The following is a 20,277-nucleotide window of genomic DNA, read 5'->3' on the forward strand; positions in this document are numbered from 1 at the left end:
ACGCGCGTCCTTTTGTTCCGGGGCCGCCGGGCGGGGCGGGCCTGCATTTCGCTATCTCCTTGTCTGCTCTTCCGAAGGGCCATGATTTCCCAGTTCTTCATTCTGTCCTCCAAAGGGGACCCGCTCATCTACAAGGACTGTATCCTTGACCCGCGAGGCGGGGGACGGGGGTTGGAGAGCCTGGGTGGAGCAGTGCCCCAGAGCTAGCCTGTGTTACCCGCTCCTTAGCTGTCCTTCCACTCGGTCAGTCCGCGGGGACAGTGGCGGCCGGGATGTGGCCGAGCTCTTCTACCGGAAGCTGACGGGACTGCCTGGAGACGAGTCCCCGGTTGTCATGGTAACCACTCGCTGGTCGGGGGAGGGGCACTAGGGGGTGCGCCTGACGGGTCGGGGTAGGGGGGCCGCCTCCTCCCAGGGCTGTTTCCCTAAGAGCTTCCACCTGGGGGAGTACGTTCCTCCAAATAATATTAACGTAAGTTTATTTAGCGCTGGCAATGTACCAGGCGCAGCTCCTCACGCGTCTCGATCCTCAGCAATTCAGGGGTAGGTACTATCATTAACTCCCTTTACACATTAGGAAGCTGGGCCCTAGGGAAGTTTCCTATCTTGCCCGAAGTCACACGGATAGTCAGTAGGGGAATCAGAAAAGGAGCCCCAGGCTTATGGGCCCTAAAGCACGGCAACTCTCTTTTCCTAATGCTGTTTCCCCGCCTCTGCCTCAGCACCACGATGACCGTCATTTTATTCACATCAGACACAGCGGCCTCTATTTGGTGGCCACGACTTCAGAAAACATCTCTCCCTTCAGCCTCCTAGAGCTGCTCTCCCGGTGAGGAGGGCAGGGCTGGGTACCTGGGCGTGGGGGTCTCAGAGGAGGGGCATATGCACACTGTCCTGTCTCCTTCAGCTTAGCCACTCTCCTGGGCGATTACTGTGGTTCCCTGGGTGAGGGCACCATCTCCCGCAACGTGGCTCTTGTCTATGAACTCCTGGATGAAGTGCTGGTAAGGCCCCAGGATTTCCCTCACTGTCCTATGATCCCTGAAGATATATCGTGTGGTTGCAAGGCTAAGTCCACTCATTTCCACCCCTTCCCTCCACTGACCACCCAAAGACTGTCCTTCCTCCCTTCCTCTGCCCATAGGACTATGGCTATGTACAGACCACATCCACAGAGATGCTGAGGAACTTCATTCAGACAGAGGCTGTGGTCAGCAAGCCCTTCAGCCTCTTTGACCTCAGCAGCGTTGGCTTGGTCAGTAGAAGGAAAGAAGAGGACGAGGAGGGAGGAGGGTTGGCAGGGAGTATCAAACCTGAGGATTGATGGCTTTGGGTGCTTTACAGTTTGGGGCTGAGACACAACAGAGCAAAGTGGCCCCCAGCAGTGCAGCCAGCCGCCCTGTCCTGTCCAGCCGCACTGACCAGGTGAGGGAGGGATTGAGGGGTTCAGACCCTCTTTTTTTTCTGGGACCCCAGAGTCCAGGATCTCGGTGTATCTTTCCACCACCCTTACCCCTGTGTCCCCACCCCGGGCCCTGGCCTCCACTGCCCTGTCCTTTCTGCCTGTCCACTTTAGAACACAGGCCGTTCAGCCTCCAACCATGTAAATCCCTTTTCTTCCTCAGAGCCAAAAGAATGAAGTGTTTTTGGATGTGGTGGAGAGATTGTCCGTACTCATAGCATCTAACGTAAGTTTAGGCCCCCAGCCCTGGAGCTGAGGACAGATGGTATTTGGGAACCATGTTGGTGCGGTCACCTCTGGACATGAACCTCCCTGCCACTCTCAGGGCTCACTGCTAAAGGTGGACGTGCAGGGAGAGATCCGGCTGAAGAGTTTTCTTCCCAGCGGCTCTGGTGAGGAGTTTATAGGCGGGAGCCAGGGTGGGGTTTGGGACAGGCTCCTTGCTGGTGTGTATGGCAGTATTTGGTGGCTTTCTCTGATGTTCTTTCCTCTGACAGAGATGCGCATTGGCTTGACCGAAGAATTTTGTGTGGGGAAGTCAGAACTAAGAGGTGAGGAGAAACTGGTCTTTCTCTAAGTGTATATAGGTCAGTGCCAGAGGTTTCATGGAGCGAAGTTAGAGACAGATTATCCCCAACTTCCCACTCTTCTCCCCCAAGATATGGAGAGGAGTCTGTCTGTCTTTCCAGGTTATGGGCCAGGAATTCGGGTGGATGAGGTCTCATTTCACAGCTCGGTGCATCTGGATGAGTTTGAGTCTCATCGAATCCTCCGCTTGCAGCCACCTCAGGGCGAGGTCAGGATCAGGGTGGCCTAGCATATTCCATCTATCGTGGGGAAGGGAGGCAGTTCAAATGTGAGGAGACCAGACTGACCTCCGTTCCTCTCTGGTCTCAGCTGACTGTGATGCGGTACCAACTCTCAGATGACCTCCCCTCCCCGCTGCCTTTCCGGCTCTTTCCCTCTGTGCAGTGGGACCGAGGCTCAGGCAGGTGAGACCATTTCCCCTGTACCAGAACTTCTCTGGAGCCCAAGCTAATACCTGCATTTTCCCAAGACTTATGGGTGAGTGGTGGTGGTCAAGGTAATAGGGTGCAAGTTGGAAAAAGGCACTCTCCCCCAAAGTGGACTCAGCCTTGTGAACGCTAGTGGCTAGTGGAGCCCTTCTCTCGCCTTCTTGGGGCACCAACACAGCCACACATGGGGGCCCTGGGTGGGGGATGGTAAGATGCTGTGAGGGTATGGCCCGAGTAACCGTATTGTACCCTCTCACCCAGGCTCCAGGTTTATCTGAAGTTACGATGTGACCTGCCCCCAAAGAGGTACAAGTCGGGGTGCCTAAGCCTAGTTCAGCTATGTAGGGTGGGAGACCAGGCCCACTTATTGTTGCTTCCGCCTTCAGATGCATCACCAGCCTCGGAATCCAGTTTAGTTAGAGGCTCTAGAGTTTGGGAAGGGGTTGGGGTGGTCCTTGTGCAGATGTCCAGTTGTGACATAAACGAAGAATATGAACAAATCACTACTTACCTGGGTCTGACTGTTCCTTTCTTTGCAGCCAGGCTCTTAACGTCAGGCTGCATCTTCCCCTACCGCGAGGGGTGGTCAGGTTAGTTGTATGCACCGTGGGGGCTTGGGTGGTTTTACCAGCTTCCCGGGACAATAGGATGGCACTGAGGAGGAGTAAGCTCGGGGTGGGACTGGCCTGCTCCTGAGGAAGGCAGGGGCTGAGTCCAGCACCTTTCCTCTCCAAACTCCAGCCTGTCTCAGGAGCTGAGCAGCCCAGAGCAGAAGGCAGAGCTGGGCGAGGGCGCCCTTCGCTGGGACCTTCCTCGGGTGCAAGGAGGCTCTCAGCTCTCAGCCCTTTTCCAGGTACCGGCTACCGATTCTGTAAGGCCCTCCCTTCCACCTCCATTTCCAGCCCCCCCGGCCCACCCCTCCTAATGCAGTTGCTGCATTGTTCCTGCCAGCGTGGTCAGCTTCCTGGTCCCTTGGCTTCCCTGCCCTCTTTCTTCTCTGTGCCTTCAGCACCCCTCCCCCTGCCTCTGCCCCTCACAGATGGACGTCCCAGGCCTCCCAGGGCCTCCTGGCCAAGGGCCCTCCACCTCGGCCCCTCCTTTGGGGCTGGGCCCCGCGAGCCTCTCCTTTGAACTTCCTCGGCACACGTGCTCTGGCCTCCAGGTTCGCTTCCTCAGGCTGGCGTTCAGACCCTGCGGCAATGCCAACCCCCACAAGTGGGTGCGACACCTAAGCCACAGTGATGCCTATGTCATTCGGATCTGAGGCTCCCCCCACGAGGACACGAGCAGCAAAGGCAGTGGTCTGTGGATCGGCAGAGGGACAATACGTCTTTTCCAGCCTTCTGGCCCGTGGCTATGGATCTGGCTGGAAGAGTCCTGAGTCCTAGAGACCAGGTGGACTTGTAGAGTTTGACCCTCCTGTGGATCTGACACAGGAAGGACTGAGGTGGATCAGAACTTACAAATCAAACTTTTATTTTGAGGAACTAGCTATACAATATCTAAAAAGAAAGTAATGTGGCGGAAGCAGAGTACTCCTTCCTTCCACCCAGCGTGTGTGTGTGTGTGAATCGGGGGAGAGAAGGTCAGCAGATGTGTGACAGCATCAAGGCGCAGGCTGAGGGGAGCCAGATCCGGGGGGCTGTGAGCCATTAGCCTTTGGAGTCCCTGGAGCTGGAGGGGGGCTATCCCCAGCTTCCTGTTTCCCCCCACAGAGAGCACTGCTCCCAAGTGGGGAAGGGGCTGAGGATGGAGGAGGGGCTGGAGAAGGATGGGAGGTGGGGCCTCCTTTGCCCTCTCCTGTCGGGGGAAGAGAGACCACGATGTACTTCTGGACACTGCCAGGACCAGAGGGAGCAGTGCTGGGTGGGGTGGTGGTGGCGGTGGAGACCAGCTTAACAATGGGCTGCACGCTGGGGACCGTGGTGGTGACGGGAGAGGTAGTGGTGGAGCCTGAGCCAGGGGCTGAGGTGCTGAGGGATAGGACCTGGGGGCAGAAAGGAAAGGTAGTCCGGTTGCCTTGTGCCCTCCCCACTCCCCAGGCGTGGGGGAATACTTGTGCCGACCAAATAATTAGTTCCCACCCTCTGAGCCTGTAGGCTGCTGCCAGCTCGAGAGCCTTGCTCAGGATAAGCAGCTATGGCCTCACAGGCCCCTGGGAAGTGCCCTTTCCAGCTCCTGTCCTTGAGCCCAGTGGTGACTGGGTTCTACTCGGGCCACCCAGGGTTCTCTGAGGTAACCTGGCCCCTTGGGGCAGCATGGTGACATGCTCCCCCTCATCCCTGGTCCCCCACGGCTCCACATACCTGTTGGGTGGATGAGGCACTGGAGGACGATGACATTACAATAAACTTGGTGGGAGGAGGGGAAGGCTGAGGTGGGGCAGCAGCTCGTGCAGACACCAGTGTCTGGACAGGAAGTGCGATGGAGCCAGGGACCTTCAGCAAGCCAGGGGTCCGAGGGCCAGGCTGAGGGGCCTGCGAGAGGGTCAGCGTGGGCCGAGGCTATAGGAAGAAAAGGCAAGAAGAAAATGTCAGTGTCTAAGAAAAGAAGGGCTCCTCTGGCTCCTCCTCAGTGGATCTCCCTGGGGTCGGGGCTTCATTCACTAAGAGGGCCTGGACTCCCCCAAGACTGCTGAGGCAGGGTACTGTGCTTTACAAGTGAGTACGTGTGCATGTTTGTGAGTTCCTGCCCCGAGGGGAACCCCGGCCCTGTCCCAGCCCTGAGTTCTTCATTTCACCTTACCCCTCCTCTCCACTGGGTCACTGACCTGAGTGATGGTTAGAGTGGTCCTGTTGACCTGCTGAGCCTGCAGAGCAGCCTGGGCCCGGGCCTTGACCACGTGGGAGCAGAGGAGGGGTCCGAGGGACCCAAATTCTGCACGATAGGCATCCTGATTGTCAGGCGGTGGGCGCAGCTTTGCCAGAACAGGGGCACAGTGTTTCTGCAGAGAGAAGGCAAAGAAAAGGCAGGTAGAGAGGGCTGGGACTCTCAGTAGTGAGAAGGGGTGAAAAAGATTACTCATTCTTTCAGGTATGTTCCTCTTAGAGGCCAAACTGTGCTGGGACAGCAGTGTGTGTAAGGAATGCTGTTGTTTTTCTTCCTAAGAAAATGCGGGCATCCACTGGTGTGAGTGGAGAACTTGCTGAATACACTGGTGACTCAAGGCTGGTTGGTCCAGAGGGCGTGTGCCTTGCACAGAGCGGGCCACAGAGTGATGCAGAAGCCCCGGGGGCAGTGCGGTCTAGAAGTCACAGGCTGAGAGTTAAGACCTCTGACCTCTTACTAACTCCTGGGTGCCTCAGTCTTTCCATCTGCAAAACAGTATCGGACTCCGAGGCATGCTCTGAACATATGAGGCAAAGATGGGATAAGTGAATAAAAGACACCATGTGCTGGCTGAACGTTGTACCCGTGTTGTGTGTGGTCGGGGTGGTGGGGGTGGGGGTGGGGGTGGGGGAGGGGCGTTTGGTGGGAAGAAGTTGGGCAAAGGCAGGAACAGGGGGCTTTGGTCACCAGGAGGAGGCTCTGCACATGGTCAGCTCCGATGCGGTCGATGTTGCTCAGCACGGGGCCATCCAGGACACCGCGGATCCGCTCCCCCTCCTGCTGGAGCCGTGGCAGAATCAGAGTCTTAATCACCTGTTGGAAAGGAAGGGGAGAACCAGCGTCCTGGGGTCAACACAGGGTCTCCCGGGTTGGGGGCTGTTGCCGGCTGTGACCTCATGATGCCTCCCCTTCCCCCCGGGGCCTCACATCGTGTCCCAGCTCTGCCAGGCCTGCAATGGAGCCGTAACGTGTTGTCCATGGAGTCTTTTCATCCACCCAGCTCTGTAAGGGGACAGAAAATAGACCCAGATAACGGGGTCTGAAAGGCTAATTGGTAACGCCCTAAGTCTCTGACAAACACACTTCCCTTGTAGATCGCTAAGACACTACAGATGCAGCTCAAGTCTCAGTCCCTCTGCCCTCGGCCCCTTGTTTTCAGTGTCATTTCCCCCAGCCACAGCTGACCCCACTGGTTTGGGTGAAGCTCGCATTGTTCTGGTGACAACCCTGGGGAGTGACGTGAAACAGCTTACACTCCTCTTCTCCTGGCTCACCTTGGTGAAGGTCTTGGTGATCCGGGACTGGATGTTGTTAGTGGTTGTGCTGAAATGCTTGCAGATCTGGGCCACCAGGCGGGCAGCAAAGTCTCGGAGCGCCCAGTGATTGTCCACATCTGGCCGCAGACACAGCTGCCTGCTGACGATGCAGGTCATCACAGCCGGAATCAACTCATGCACCTAAGGAGAAGTGGCGAGTCAGCTAATTCTGACACATGGCTTGCTGTTGGTGGCAGCGAGGTCCCCAGCCCCTGGGATGAGAGGTGGGTGTGCAGGACCACTCACGTATTTTTCTAGATACAGTGTAGGGTTATCCATCAGGGCCTTCACCATGCGCATCAGATAGATGAGCAGGGCCAGGTTGTTCTGCACCACATTCACACGGACCTGTGGGAAGGAGAAGTAAGTGACGGGGTGGCGAGACCCCTCAGATGAGCTCCCTCTGCCACGTCCTCACGCCTCCTCACCCCCGGAACCTCATCCCAGCTCCTGGCCTTCCCAAATCCTCTTACCCCCTCTGAGATGAAGGTGCTGAATCGTGGCAGCATCTGGTAGAGCCCTGGGTCTGTTGCAATGCTCTGCAGAGCTTCCTGTGGGAGGAGGGCAGCGAGTGAAATGGGGCCAGATTCTGGGGGGAGGAATTGGAGTAAAAGAGGAGTCTTGGAGTAGAGGCAGGACAGGGGGCCCTCACCGCTCTCTTGGCCTCACACGACCCCACGCAAGCTTCGGTGATCTCTTTGTAGTATAGCTGCTGCTCCACAGACAACTCGTGGATACTCCGGGGCTTTAGTCGCAAAGGGGCCCCCTCCAGCAGGGGTGGTGCCTTCTTCTCTTTCCCTGATGGGTTTGAAAAAGAAAGCTCCAGAAGAGGCATCAGTACCAGACAAACCTTGACCCTCCACTCCCCCACCGAGGGAGACCCGCCTTATGTTTCTTGATCCTTCCTGGGGACCTCTGGCCTGAGGTCTCGTCCCTGGCCCTGACCTCCCCCACTTCACAAATGACCATCTGGCTTTGGGGCAAGAGCCAGGAGAGGCCTGGCCTAGCAGGACTGACCTTTGCCATCAGCTGGAGTGGCCCCCTGACCTTTGCCCTTCAAGGGTCCGTCTTCCTCCTGGCCTGGCTTTGTTGACTTCAGGGGTTCTGTGGCCTCAGCCTTCTGCTGCTCTTTGGGAGCTGGTGGGAAAGCAGTCACAGCTGGAGTGATGAGAGCAGCAGATGTAAAGGAAGAAGGGAGAGAGGGAAGGGGCGGGCTCTGGGCACGGAGAGGGTTACCTGGGGGTGGATTCTCCGGTATAGCTGGCTGGCAGCCTTCAATGCTCAACCAGTGAGCTGCAAGGAAGGGAGGTGTCAAGGTGAATTGCTGGACCTGGACACTAGGGAGTCACTCCACACTAAGGAATGTATATTTTCATTCCTGTCCCCATCTCCTGCAACGCACTCACCAGGGATCTCACACTGAGTTGCTTCACTGGTAAGCTTCCTCAGACCCATATGCATGGCTCCTCCTTCCCCTCCTCCCTGCCACCCTGCTCTCCCTTCCGCCAACCTTTGAGGCAGACGTCCAGGGGCACCCGGGGCAGAGGGGTATTGATGATGTCGCTCAGATCAACCTCCTTCTCCTCGTAGAAGTAAAGCTCCCGGCCCCCACCAGAGGCGAAACGGAAGGGAATGAACTCCTGAGCGTGGAAGCCATAGAGTGGCTGTATCAGAAGAGAGAGACACTGGGATGAGAAGGTAGCCTGTGGGGGCGTTGCTGAAGGCAGATGCAATGTCTGGGAGGACAGTGTCTCACCACCCTGTCCCTGTCTCAGTCCTGTGCATCCCAATCACCTCGACATTCTTTAGCTTCAGCGCGTAGTCAATGTCACTGGTGGTGAGCTTCTGCCGCTTCCCCATGTGCATGAACTTCAAGGCATCCTGGGGGTGGGAGAACAGACATCAGCTGGAGACCCTGAGGAAGAAGGTGGCCCAGGCAGCATCATCCATACAACGCAGGACTGGGCAGAGGGACCAGGTTACCTGTGCAATCTCCTTGATGCGGTAGCTGACCTCATCTGTCAGCAGCTGGCAGGTCTCCTCCTGAATCTGAGCGATGCCCATTGACTCAGCCACCACCTTCATCGACTCCGAGGGTAGCACAGTGTTGCTGAGCTTCAGCTTCTTCTCCTCAGCCATTCTGGAGCCCCTCTTCCCCTCCCCTGAAGGATGATGCCCCAGGGTGGAGAGATGGAGTCCCTGGCAGGGGGATGGGGCAGGCAGAAGAGAGAAAATGTGAGACCCCAAGAAGAGGGGCTGTCGGGTCAGGAGAGGCAACAACAGAAGGAGGACAATGAGATGTGAGCGGGGGAAGGGACTCAGGGGTGCCTTCTGTCCATCCCCACGTGAGTCAGCACTGGGTGTAACAGGAGGTAGCAATCCGATCAAATTCGACACCATTTATTGAGCTCTGATTCTCCTGAGCTCAATAGAATATTGAGCTCTGATTCTACTGTAGAATCTCTAGATTCTATCCCAGGCACTGGACAAGGGAGGCACAGCAGAATGATCTCGGCCTTCAGTCTACATCCCAGCCCTAGTACTACCGAGCTGTGTTACCTGGGCCAGTTACTTAAATTCTCCCAGCTCTGGGTTTCTTCTTTGCAAATGTGGAAAATGTCTTTTTTCCTATGATTGTTAATGTGCATACCTTCATCTCTCTTGCCCCTTCTTGCACCATTATTCATGCTTGACGAAAACACAATATTGATTAACTACAACTCTCTCGCTCTACAGACCCGTACAATTGAACATGAGAAAACACACAACCATCTCGACCAATTCCCACTTTAAATTCATGGCCACAAACTTCAAAGGGGCCCTTAATGCTGCCAGACAATCATACTACACCTCAGTGCACTCAGTCTCCCTTTGTTTGTTTTTTTTTTGAGGAAGATTGGCCCTGAGATAACATCTGCTGCCAATCCTCCTCTTTTTGCTGAGGAAGACTGGCCCTGAGCTAACATCCATGCCCATCTTCCTCTACTTTATATGTGGGACGCCTACCACAGCATGGCTTGCCAAGTGGTGCCATGTCTGCACCTGGGATCCAAACGGGTGAACCCCAGGCGGCCGAAGTGGAACGTGTGAACTTAACCACTGTGCCACTGGTCTGGCCCTCTTTTTTTTTTAAAAAAAAGATTTTATTTCTCCTTTTTCTCCCCAAAGCCCCCTGGTACATAGTTGTATATTTTTAGTTGAGAGTCCTTCTAGTTGTGCCACGTGGGATGCCGCCTCAGCATGGCCTGATGAGCAGCGCCATGTCTGTGCCCAGGATTCGAACTGGTGAAACCCTGGACCGCCGAAGTGGAGCGTGCAAACTTAACCACTCAGCCAGGGGGCTGGCCCCAGTCTCCCTTTGTCTTATCTGACACCTCTTCTCCCTCATTTTGGCCATCAGAAGAGACCTCCAGACTCCCACCACCACATCTACCCAGTGAGCAGCACCAGTGTCCACACTCCTCCTTCCTACCCATAACTGCAGAGAAACTGCTCATGCCCCTCACCAACTCAAGCCTTGCTCCAGCCTTTCTCCCATCTCCTTGTATCATTATCAGTTTCTCAACCTGCCGGATCATTCCCATCAGCCTACAAAATGCAGTTATTTTTCCCATGTAAAACAACAAAACAGTGGCCTATCCATACAATGGGACATTATTCAGCCTTAAAAAGGAAGGCGATTCTGAAACACGCTCCAACATGGATGAACCTTAGAAACATTATGCTGAGTGAAATAAGCCAGTCACAAAAAGACAAATACCATATGATTCCACTTATATGAGGTTCTTAGAGTAGACAAATGCAGAGTCAGAAAGCAGAAAGGGTGGCTGCCAAAGACTAGGAAAAGGGGAGAAGGGGGTGTTACTGTTTGACAGATAACAGAGTTTCAGTTTCACAATGTGAAAAAGTTCTGGAGATGGATGGTGGCGATGGTTGCACAACAATATGAATGTTCTTAAACACTTCTGAACTGTACACTTAAAAATGGTTAAGATGGTAAGTTTTATGATATGTGTATTTCACTAAAATTAAAAACTGAAAAAAAAATCTTTTCTTCATTCCACTTTCTCTAAAAGCTATACCGTTTTTCGGCTCCTCCTTGCAACCAAACTCCCTGAAAGAGTTGTCTTAACTGTTTCTGATTCCTGTCCTCTCCTTCTCTCTTGAACCTACTCCAATCAGGCTTCTGACTCCACTTGGTGCCTGAAACTGCTCATCAAGGTCACCGATGACTCCACACTGCCAAAGCCAAGGGCCATTCTCCTTCCTCATCTTACTTGACTTCTCAGCAGCATATAGCATAGCTGACTAGTCCTTTCTGAAAACACTTTCTTTACTCCACTGCCACACCACCTTCTCTTGGTTTTCCTCCTAGAGGCCTCACTGACCACTCCCTCTGTTTCCTTTACCGGTTCATCATCTTCTCATCTCCGTAATGCTGGCGTGTCCTGGGCTCAGTCCTCGGTCTTCTTCTGTAGTGACATTTACTCCCTTGGTGACCTGAACCACTCTCACAGCTTTCAATATAGCTTATAGGCCGATGATGGCCAAATTTATATCCCTAGCCCAGGGTGTTCTTCCTAACTCTAGACTCATAGAGCAAACTGTCTACATAAAATCTCTTCTGAACCTGAACTCCTGATCCCCCACTCCCCACCTGCTCCAGCCTCGGCTTTCCTCATCTTCACAATAAGGGGCTCATTTTTTATGTGAGTCCTCACATCAAACCCACAGGTAATCCAACCTGATTCTCTTACTCTCATCCTCTATCATCTGGGTACCTTCTGACAAGGTCTGTCTGCTCCACCCCTGCCCCCTACATCTATTCCCAAAACAGCAGCCAGAGTGAGTCCATCAAAATGTCGATCAGATTGGGTCACTTCTCTGCTCCCCAGCTGCCATAGAGTAAAACCCCAAATCCTTACTATGGTCTACAAGGCCCTTCGTGATTTGCCCTCTCCCCATTACATCCTCGACCCCCTTTCCTTCCTTATTACACCTTGATCCAGCCCCACTGTCCTCCTCGCTGTCCCAACCTGACAGGCAGACTCTTGCTTTATGGCTTCTGCTCTGTTCCTTCTGCTTGGAATGCTCTTTCCCAGATGTCAGCTTGGCTGCCCACTCCTACCACCCTATTTAATACCGCACCCCACCCTCACTCTGCCCTCTTATTCCCCACAGCATTTAACATCTGCTAATGTATACTGTATCATTTCTTGCTGCTTATCACCACCACAGCTCCCCTTCCCACACTCTGTGGACAGAGATCTTTGTTATGTGGACTGATGTATTCCAAGACCCCAGACTGGTGCCTGAGACACTGGAGATACTCAATATTTGTTGAGTAAATGAATGAATTGTAAGGCCTACAGACGGAGATACTCAATAAATACTAGGTACCACTATTATCAAAATGAACAAGATAAAGGCCAAGCTTGGAATCTACTTTGCCGCCAAAAGGAAAGTGGTTTGCCTGAGGACGGCATTACTAAGACTAATGTCAAAGTGTTTAGGACTGACTGCGGGTGTTAGGTGGGGGACAGGTGGGGCGTGCTGGAGGGGTGGGAAGATGGAAGCGAAAGAGAATCTGGTTTTCTCATACCATCCCAGGTCTCCTCCCCCACGTTTATAAGTCTTATCTGCAGGGAACACATTTATTCAACACATACTCTGTGCCTGAAGCCGGGTATACAAGAAGCAGTCGTGTCGCAGTTCCCTGGCGAACTCCTACTAATCCTTCAATATCCTGCGGTACCCTCTGCCAGCAAACGCTCATAAAACACTCTACCACCTCAGGGACCCCTCAGGCCAGTGGAGTGGGCAGGAAGGCTTCACAGAGGAGGGGGAACTTGAACTACATCCGTATAGCAGCCTCCTCAGCAGGGATGCGGGTCGGAGGTCCCCAGGCAATGGGTCCAGCGCGAAAGGAGGCGCAGAGCCCAGCTCATCCCCCCAGCATCCCTCCTATGCAAACACACACACGGAGTCCCCACGCCACGGACACACAACCAACCGTCCTCCTCCTGGTGCCCACACGGGCCCTTCAAAGGGTCTAGCCCCGGGTACCACTCAGACCCGCCCCGCCAGCCGAGCGTCCCGGGCAGGAAAAGTCTCTCACCGCCGCCAAAGCGCCGCTCACCCGGCGCTCGGCGCCATGTTGGCCCCGCCCCCTCCCGGGAGCAGGTCCTGGCAGGGAAGGAGAGCAAGTCAGTGTCCCTTCCTCGAGCCGGAGTAAGTCCTCGAGGCCCACGGCTTGAAATGCTATAAAAGACTCTGTTTCTGTGTCCACGTGTAAGGAGCACACCCTCCTTCTGCAATTACTTCAGTTTATTCCTTTACCACCCAGCGGCCAGGACCTTCCGGAGGCGCCACCAAACCCGGGCGGGGAAGCCTGGAGCGCAGTGAGACTCCACCCCCTTTCGGGCCGGCACTGCGCGTGCGCCGCCCCTGCCAAGCTGGATTTAAGTTGCCGCCGAACGCTTCGGGATTTAAAGGGCCCGCTGCCTTTCCGAAGTTGGTCTGAAGACAAGGGGTGGTTGGTTGTGGACAGCACTTTGTCATGGGACCTGTGCGGCTGGGAATATTGCTTTTCATTTTGGCTGTGTACGGTGCTTGGGCTGGGACGCCGAAGGAGGAGGACGATGACACAGAACGCTTGCCCAGCAAATGCGAAGGTATCTAAAGGGAGTAGCCTCTATTCGCCTCCCTCTGTCCCACCTCCTTCGTCTAGGCCGAGCCAGATGGACTGTGATGGCTGGGTTATTCGATCTCCTTGAAGGCCTGAGGGACATTCTGGTGGAGCTTGGTGGAATCCCTATGGGGTCAAGGGAAGGAATGCATAGCCCTACCCGAAAACTATGGCACTACAATTCCCATGAGACATCCAGAGGGAGCCCGCTTTTTCTTGTTGGCTTGGGCCCCAACAGTTTGTGGGAATTGTAGTTAAGGGACTATCTGCTCAGGACCGCCCACTCTACACAGCATCTTTAGTGCCTCTGTGTGTTCGTATTTCCCCCATGCCGCTAGACCTAAATCTGGAGAGCCTGCTGGAACAGCCTGTAAGGCTCGTACCTTGTAAATATCCTCTGCTCCACCCTGGCAGAGACGCTCCCAAATTACAGGCCCCACGCCCTCCAGAGGGGGTTTGGAGTGAGTAAATCAGCCCTTGACGCTCATAAATGAAAGAAGAGGCCACACAACTGGGAGAGGTTCCCCATACGTGTGAGGCTTTGCAGAGGGTGGGTACTGTATGGATTTTACAGCGAGCAGCATCTTCTGGGCTGCATCAGTGTTGGGCCCAGCTGGGAGAACGCACTTCAGAGCTGGGCCATTCAGTGTCCTGGCTCCCCAGTTTATTGCCTTCCTGACTTTAATTTCTTCCCTGGATTCTTTTTCCCTTCACCTCAGTCCACAGTGCATTTCACTATCAGTATTCCCCATGACTTGGTCCTAATCTCTCCTCTCCTTTCACTTGTGTCCCCACTCTTCTCCCCCTACCTCTGCCAGTGTTTCTAAAGGGACCCAGTTGAGTCCTAACACCTCTGCAGGCCTCCTGCTGTGATCAGCATACAGCCAACATTTTTGGCATAGTGTCAGTCTCTTTGTTGTATGGCCCCCATCTTTCTTACATTTGCATATCCCACCTCCCATCCCCAAAAAGCCCAGGCCTCAGCCACACTGAACTTCTCAGAGTCACCGAGCCTGACCTACCCCCTCATACGTCTCTGCCTTTACAGGTTGCTCTTCTCTTTGCCTGGAATGACCATCTCCCTTCTGTATTTGGTTCTTCAAGAGATAGTTTAAATGTCACCTCCTTTGGAAGCCTTCTTCCTTTTCTGTCACCTCCCACTATACTGTAAGGTCTTGGAGGGAAGGAAAGTACCTGTGTCTCCCAGGTCCTAGCCTAGTGCCTGGCACGTTTTAGACACTTTTGTTACTTGCCCCTGTGTTTAGTTTGTTTGGCTCTTCTGTATAGGCCACTCCTTGTCTTGGGACCCACTATGTGCCAGGACATGTGCTGGGGGTGCTGGAAAGACAGTGGTGGAACAGATGCACTGCTCACCCTTAAGGAAATCGCAGGCTAGTAGGAAGTCAATAAATGACCACTGAATGAATTTTGTGTTTCCTAGTGAGACTAAGTCTCTTGTTCTTAACCCCTAGCGTAGGGCCCCTCATACCATATTGTCATCATCTTTTTAGCTGTCCCCAACTACATGGCAGTGTCCTGTGGATAAGGATCATGGGTCTTACTGCTCTCTGTATTGTTACTGTGCATCCAGAAGGAGCTCAATAAATAGCTGCAGAACAGCAGCACACACTTGTACACTGCTCACTAGGTGCCAGGTACTATGATAGGAGTTTTATATAGATTGACTGATTTAATTCTCACCACACCCCTGAGAAGGAGGTACTATTATTATCTCCATTTTAGAGGTGAAGAAACCAAAGCCCAGCAGGATTGTCAGCTACTAAGTAGCTGACTCAGGATTCCAACCCAGTCATGCTGGCTGCAGAGTCTGCACTTATGACCATCATGCTCTGCTGCCTTTGCTCATCTGCAGAATGAGTTGTTGGTATGTTTGTTTGTCTTTCACATCCTCTTGGACATCTAGTGTGTAAGCTGCTGAGCCTGGAGCTACAGGAAGAGCTGAGTCGCACTGGCCGATCTCGCGAGGTGCTGGAGCTGGGGCAGGTGCTGGACACAGGCAAGAGGAAGAGACACGTCCCCTACAGCGTTTCGTGAGTCCTTCTTGGTGCTTCTCCACCTTCCAAGCCCTGAAGGAGCCCTGGGAGCTCCCACAGCATCCAAAGGTGTCTTTGTTTCCCCTCTTCCTACAGAGAGACAAGGCTAGAAGAGGCCTTGGAGAACTTATGTGAGCGGATCCTGGATTACAGTGTTCATGCTGAGCGCAAGGGCTCACTGAGATATGCTAAGGTCAGACTCTTCCCCACGGCAGGATCCCACTTCTCAGAAACAACAACCTCTATCCCCTCACGCCTATTCCCCCCGACCCCGGCCCCAGCTCTGGAGTATCCTCTCCCTATTGTAGACTCCCTCATGTCACCTTCATGCAACTCGCCTGAGTCTCCAGTAGTTGACAAAACTGATCTGGCAGAATGGGGAAGGAGGAGGTGGGGCAGTGGGCTGGGCTGATCCCAAATTCCCATCTCTCAGGGGCAGAGTCAGACCATGGCAACGCTGAAGGGCCTGGTGCAGAAGGGGGTGAAGGTGGATCTGGGGATCCCTCTGGAGCTGTGGGACGAACCCAGCGTGGAGGTCACGTTCCTTAAGAAGCAGGTAGGAAGGATACTGCACTGCTTAGGGAGGAGAGAAGGGAACCTGAGCAGGGAGCTAGATCCTAGGGAGGTCCACCTCTGAGCAGGGAGAGGGGGCAGAGTGAAGACTGCCATCGATTAAAGTGAGGCCAGGAGCCTATTAAGAACTAATTACAGAGGCTAATAATATGGACTGTCACTTACTGAACAGCTACTATGTGCTAGATTTAGGGCCACATACTTTCCAGCTGCTGCCTCATTTTACCCTCACAACAACCTGACGTGGTAGGTACTATTACCATTTTTCATTTTACAGGCAAGGATCTGAGACTCAGAGTTTAATAACCTACTTGGCACAGTAGGTGCTAGTAAATGTTTGTTGAATGAATGAGGATCACACATCTAGTAAGCCAAGTTTAACCTCCTGGTTTACCTGCCTCTTCAGGGTGGGGTGGGGAGACAGGGAGTGAAGAGCAGAGAGGAGGGTTTCCAAAACCCAGCAAAGCAGATACCCTTCTGACCCTTCCACTTGACCAGTGTGAGACGATGCTGGAGGAGTTTGAAGATGTCGTGGGAGACTGGTATTTCCACCATCAGGAGAAGCCCCTACAGCATTTTCTCTGTGAAGGTCATGTGCTCCCAGCTGCTGAAACTGGTAAGTGTGTGAGCTGGTCCCTTTCCTGCCAGACCACACCCTCCCCTACCCCCAGGACCAATGGCTAAATTGTTTTCTATCATCCAACTTAGCATGTCTCCGGGAAACTTGGACTGGAAAGGAGAAGATCACAGATGGGCAAGAGAAGACAGAAGAGGAGGAAGAGCAAGATCAGGAGGAGGAGGAGGAAGAGGAGAACCTGACCAACACACCAAGCTACCCCAAGCACGACCCAGAGGATCTTTGACCCTTGCCTTTGAAGCCCCCACGGGGGCAGCAGTCATAGAGAAGCCTCTGAAGTCTGAGCTCTCCCTGCCCCACAGCTTTAAGAGTGTGTGTGTACGTGTGAGTGACCGCAGAGCTTGTAGCTGTTCTCTCCCATCTGGTCTCAGGCAGGATCCGGGGGTACAGCATGGCATGGCTATGGGGACAAAGGAGGGAGCAGCAGGTGGAAGCCCTGCCCCAACAGATGAGCCCTCTGCCTGCCGTCTAGCCCCTTAATTGTCAGGTGTGTGTGGTGACAGTATTGAAGCCTTTCCCCTTTAAATATCTCTACTACATCCCCCCCCCCCCCCCCACCCCCCGGGGGTCAGCGATGGCACAGGAGTTGTAGGCCTTGGGAAAGTCACTTTGCCCCTCGGGGGTCTGTTTTTCAGACTTTTACAAGGGAAAAAGCCAGAAAGGACATTCTCTATGACTTAGACACACCGCCTGCGTCCAGGAGGCTATATGCCCACAAACTGTGAACAAGAAGGGACAGTGGATGGGGACAGGGCGATGTTGATAACTTACGTGGCGTAGATACTTGGTCTACTTCATATTAATTTCACCGAGGGCCCACCACATAATTTCGCAGGTGCCAAATTTTCTATATCGCTAGTAAATTTTTTTTTAAATCAGTTGGGCCCAAAGTATGAAGTGTCGTGCATTCATCATAGCAGGCCGATATGGCAGCGCCCTGAGAATAGGGCCGTTGGCCGCCGTCCTTTAAGAAGCCAATTTTGCAGTCCAAGGAGGCTGGCAGGGCCCAGCGGGCTGAGAACCGCGGTCTTCAGGTTGGGGTCAGACAGCCCGTCTGCGCATGCCACAAAGTGCGTCGGAATTAAAACTCAGCGTCTGGCGTCTCCTCAGCCGCCATACTTGAGCTTACGGGAGCTCGCAGAGGACAAAATCGCGCGCGCTTTTCCGATTTTTATTTTTTCCGGAGTGAGGCAAGACCTAAGGCGATAAAGCTAGGTCCAAGGTAAAGAGCAGCTTCTGTTAGAGTGAGGTATAAGCAAAACCGATAGCTTCTGGAGGGTGACGGGTGAGGACGCACCACCCGAGACCAGCGAGGCGGGGACCACAGACGCCTAGGGCCCCGTGCGTTCACGCTGGAGGGAAGGTTGGGCGATACCATCTTCGGAAGGGGGGTGAGGGCGATACCACCGTAAGGAGGCGGGGGGGGGGGTGGCCAAGAACTGAGATTTGGAAGGTGCCGCTGGGCCGAGGCTGGGCCTGTGTGGGAATCCAGAGGGAGTGCACAGTCGCCCACAGCACCATTTCTTTTCCCCAGCCCGTCCCTCCCCTGCCATGAGCAGTCTAGTGCAGACCAAGCCGCTGCGTGGGGAGACCCCTCTATTGGTGCCCGGCGGCCCATACTCCGTGGTGGTTCTGCTGCAGGGCTACGCGGAGCCCGAGGAGGGCGACGCCGTGCGTGCCGACGGCTCCGTGACTCTTGTCCTGCCCCAGGCCTGGGGCCCTGCCTCCAGCCACGAAGAGCCCCCGCCCACGGGTGGCGAGGCGAAGAGCGCCCTGGAGGAGGCGGCCCGTGGCCCCATCCTCGTGGACACCGGGGGCCCCTGGGCTCGCGAGGCGCTTCTGGGGGCCCTGGCGGGGCAGGGCGTGGCCCCTGGAGATGTGACTTTGGTGGTGGGGACCCACGGGCACTCGGATCACATCGGGAACCTGGGGCTGTTTCCCGCGGCGTCTCTGCTGGTCTCGCACGACTTCTGCCTCCCCGGGGGCCGCTATCTCCTCCACGGGCTGGGGGAGGAGCGGCCCCTGCGTCTGGGGCCCGGGCTCGAGGTGTGGGCCACGCCGGGCCACGGGGGCCAGCGGGACGTCAGCGTTGTGGTGGCGGGCACAGCCCTGGGCACCGTGATGGTGGTGGGCGATGTGTTTGAACGCGAAGGGGACGAGGACTCCTGGCAGGCGCTGAGCGAGGACCCGGTGGCCCAGGAGCGGAGCCGGAAGAGGGTCCTAGACACTGCCGATGTGGTTGTGCCTGGTCACGGAGCCCCCTTTAGGGTGGTCAGGGAAGCCTCGCAGCCAGAGACAAAGGATCCAGGGAACAGCCGGCAGGATTCCGTGGTTGGAGACAAGGAGCCCACAATGCACGGATAAGCCCTGGGAGAGACTGGACTCCTGTCAGGGAAGCCACTCAGCCAAGGACCTGACGTCCCGGAGACGGAGAGGACCCGGACAGCCAATCAGAGGACTCAAGGTGGTCACTTCCAGCTCCTCTAGGAGGCCAGCTTTGCAGCGAGGATACAGTGCTCTTGCCAGTGCTGTCGCCAATGTCACTGTTTCTGCAACCAAACTGACCCCAAGGACTGGCTCAGCTGTGTGCCCCCTCTCGGGGCTTCATTAGTAAAAGTGAGAGAATGTTCTTGGGAGGGTCGTCTAAAATAAAAACAGGAAACTGCATGGAAAATCGTACTGCCCTAATGTAAATATGAAGTATTAATAGCGATAATCATGCAAATGTAATCAGCAGCTGCAACACTTCAACGGGTCGCTTTGGCCGATTGTCTATTTCTCCTAGGATGCTGTTGCTGAGAAAAGGTTAACACCTAAGGCATCTGACTTTAATTTATTCATACATTCCTTCATTCAATGAGTATTTGACACTTGTAATGTCTCAAGCACTGCTCTAGGTCATGGAGATAAAAGAGTGAGCAAGCTGGAGAAACTCCTGTCCCTCATGGAGATTATGTTCTACTGAGATGTACAAGTAAACAACAACAGTGACAGTAGTAAACCATATAATTACAGGTTGTGGTTAGAGATATGAAAAAAGAAAGCAGGGTGAGAAGGGGAGAGTGTGCTGGGGTGGAAGGGTGGTCAGGAAAAGCAGAGTCGAGGTTTGATAAGAACTGAACGAGAAGAAAGCAGGCCATACAAGGATCTGGAAGATAGGCCTTCCAGGCACAGAAATAGCAGGTATAAAGGCCCTGAGGCAGGACAGCTTGGCCTGCTTGAGCAGCGAGAAGACCGTGGGTTTCAACTGCAGAGTGCCAGGGAAGAGTGGCAATAGATGAGGCTGCAGAGTTAGTCAGGGCCTTGTGGACCATGGGGAGGGGTTTCCATTTATATTGAGAAGCCTTTGACTTTTGAGCAGGCTAATGACCTAATCTCACATGTTTTAAAATTACCATTTGTTCTGAGTGGAAAAGTGGTTGGAATGGGGCAAGAGTAGAATTGGCTGTACTAGATGGGAAGCTATTGCACTCCTCCAGGTGAGAGAAGTTGATGGCACCTCCCCTTATTCCAGAAGTCCTGTTATGGCTGTGGCCTCTTCACAACTGTGTCCCAGTCCCCAGGCCCTCCAAACACACCTGCAGAAGCACTCAGGTGGGGCAGACAAAGGAGAGGAGGAAGTCCACCTTATTGTGGATGATGAACCGCCCTGGGTGGATGTTGGGCAGGGCCAGACTGCCAGCGTTTCCCAGGCATCCACAA

General features: G+C 54.3%; 4 protein-coding genes across 17 annotated transcripts; 3 read left to right on the forward strand and 1 right to left on the reverse strand.

Annotated features, from left to right (window-relative positions):
• Positions 1 to 4: 4 nt before the first annotated feature.
• Positions 5 to 5,878, forward strand: AP4M1 (adaptor related protein complex 4 subunit mu 1). 3 transcript variants are annotated; one of them, XM_070567651.1, is made up of 15 exons: positions 5 to 139; positions 249 to 337; positions 723 to 829; positions 908 to 1,004; positions 1,145 to 1,255; positions 1,345 to 1,425; positions 1,626 to 1,688; positions 1,788 to 1,854; positions 1,960 to 2,013; positions 2,152 to 2,258; positions 2,360 to 2,454; positions 2,740 to 2,784; positions 3,018 to 3,068; positions 3,220 to 3,331; positions 3,518 to 5,878. In XM_070567651.1, the coding sequence occupies exons 1-15, from the start codon at positions 82 to 84 to the stop codon at positions 3,740 to 3,742; spliced, it is 1,362 nt and encodes a 453-aa protein (XP_070423752.1). In that variant the 5' UTR covers positions 5 to 81; the 3' UTR covers positions 3,743 to 5,878. The 3 variants fall into 3 exon arrangements, with proteins under 3 accessions (XP_070423752.1, XP_070423754.1, XP_070423753.1); XM_070567652.1 differs by having other exon boundaries at positions 18 to 139; positions 229 to 337; XM_070567653.1 differs by lacking the exons at positions 723 to 829; positions 908 to 1,004.
• Positions 3,938 to 17,935, reverse strand: TAF6 (TATA-box binding protein associated factor 6). Of its 12 annotated transcripts, none has more exons than XM_008536565.2 (15): positions 17,347 to 17,935; positions 8,607 to 8,822; positions 8,418 to 8,504; positions 8,134 to 8,287; positions 7,860 to 7,916; positions 7,641 to 7,760; positions 7,276 to 7,421; positions 7,097 to 7,174; positions 6,870 to 6,971; positions 6,582 to 6,764; positions 6,235 to 6,309; positions 5,995 to 6,120; positions 5,249 to 5,422; positions 4,785 to 4,982; positions 3,938 to 4,465 (listed from the first exon to the last, which is right to left on the reverse strand). In XM_008536565.2, exons 2-15 carry the CDS (start codon positions 8,760 to 8,762, stop codon positions 4,085 to 4,087), a joined length of 2,037 nt encoding a protein of 678 aa, XP_008534787.1. In that variant the 5' UTR covers positions 8,763 to 8,822; positions 17,347 to 17,935; the 3' UTR covers positions 3,938 to 4,084. The 12 variants fall into 12 exon arrangements, with proteins under 12 accessions (XP_008534787.1, XP_070423747.1, XP_008534788.1 ...); XM_070567646.1 differs by having other exon boundaries at positions 7,641 to 7,781; positions 17,347 to 17,370; XM_008536566.2 differs by lacking the exon at positions 17,347 to 17,935 and adding an exon at positions 12,742 to 13,061.
• Positions 13,027 to 17,453, forward strand: CNPY4 (canopy FGF signaling regulator 4). The gene is made up of 6 exons (XM_008536560.2): positions 13,027 to 13,297; positions 15,236 to 15,362; positions 15,462 to 15,558; positions 15,799 to 15,921; positions 16,437 to 16,554; positions 16,647 to 17,453. Exons 1-6 carry the CDS (start codon positions 13,183 to 13,185, stop codon positions 16,799 to 16,801), a joined length of 735 nt encoding a protein of 244 aa, XP_008534782.1. The 5' UTR covers positions 13,027 to 13,182; the 3' UTR covers positions 16,802 to 17,453.
• MBLAC1 (metallo-beta-lactamase domain containing 1) lies at positions 17,660 to 19,249 on the forward strand. The gene is made up of 2 exons (XM_008536559.2): positions 17,660 to 17,797; positions 18,110 to 19,249. Exon 2 carries the CDS (start codon positions 18,127 to 18,129, stop codon positions 18,937 to 18,939), a length of 813 nt encoding a protein of 270 aa, XP_008534781.1. The 5' UTR covers positions 17,660 to 17,797; positions 18,110 to 18,126; the 3' UTR covers positions 18,940 to 19,249.
• Positions 19,250 to 20,277: the final 1,028 nt, after the last annotated feature.

This window comes from Equus przewalskii, chromosome 12, assembly GCF_037783145.1.
Source record: "Equus przewalskii isolate Varuska chromosome 12, EquPr2, whole genome shotgun sequence".
NCBI classification, from domain to species: domain Eukaryota; kingdom Metazoa; phylum Chordata; class Mammalia; order Perissodactyla; family Equidae; genus Equus; species Equus przewalskii.

What these genes read in the sequence shown, in the direction of transcription:
- AP4M1 (XM_070567651.1), top strand. Translation starts at nt 82, where the DNA reads ATGATTTCCCAGTTCTTCATTCTGTCCTCCAAAGGGGACCCGCTCATC. An exon ending in ACCTCAGCAGCGTTGGCTTG is followed by an intron (nt 1,256 to 1,344) that starts GTCAGTAGAAGG and finishes GGTGCTTTACAG; the next exon opens with TTTGGGGCTGAGACACAACA. An exon ending in CCGTACTCATAGCATCTAAC is followed by an intron (nt 1,689 to 1,787) that starts GTAAGTTTAGGC and finishes TGCCACTCTCAG; the next exon opens with GGCTCACTGCTAAAGGTGGA.
- TAF6 (XM_070567646.1), bottom strand. Translation starts at nt 8,762, where the DNA reads ATGGCTGAGGAGAAGAAGCTGAAGCTCAGCAACACTGTGCTACCCTCG. An exon ending in TGGCAGAGCTGGGACACGAT is followed by an intron (nt 6,121 to 6,234) that starts GTGAGGCCCCGG and finishes CCTTTCCAACAG; the next exon opens with GTGATTAAGACTCTGATTCT. An exon ending in ATGTGCAGAGCCTCCTCCTG is followed by an intron (nt 5,423 to 5,994) that starts GTGACCAAAGCC and finishes TTCTCTCTGCAG; the next exon opens with AAACACTGTGCCCCTGTTCT.
- CNPY4 (XM_008536560.2), top strand. Translation starts at nt 13,183, where the DNA reads ATGGGACCTGTGCGGCTGGGAATATTGCTTTTCATTTTGGCTGTGTAC. An exon ending in GCTCACTGAGATATGCTAAG is followed by an intron (nt 15,559 to 15,798) that starts GTCAGACTCTTC and finishes CCCATCTCTCAG; the next exon opens with GGGCAGAGTCAGACCATGGC. An exon ending in GCTCCCAGCTGCTGAAACTG is followed by an intron (nt 16,555 to 16,646) that starts GTAAGTGTGTGA and finishes CATCCAACTTAG; the next exon opens with CATGTCTCCGGGAAACTTGG.
- MBLAC1 (XM_008536559.2), top strand. Translation starts at nt 18,127, where the DNA reads ATGAGCAGTCTAGTGCAGACCAAGCCGCTGCGTGGGGAGACCCCTCTA.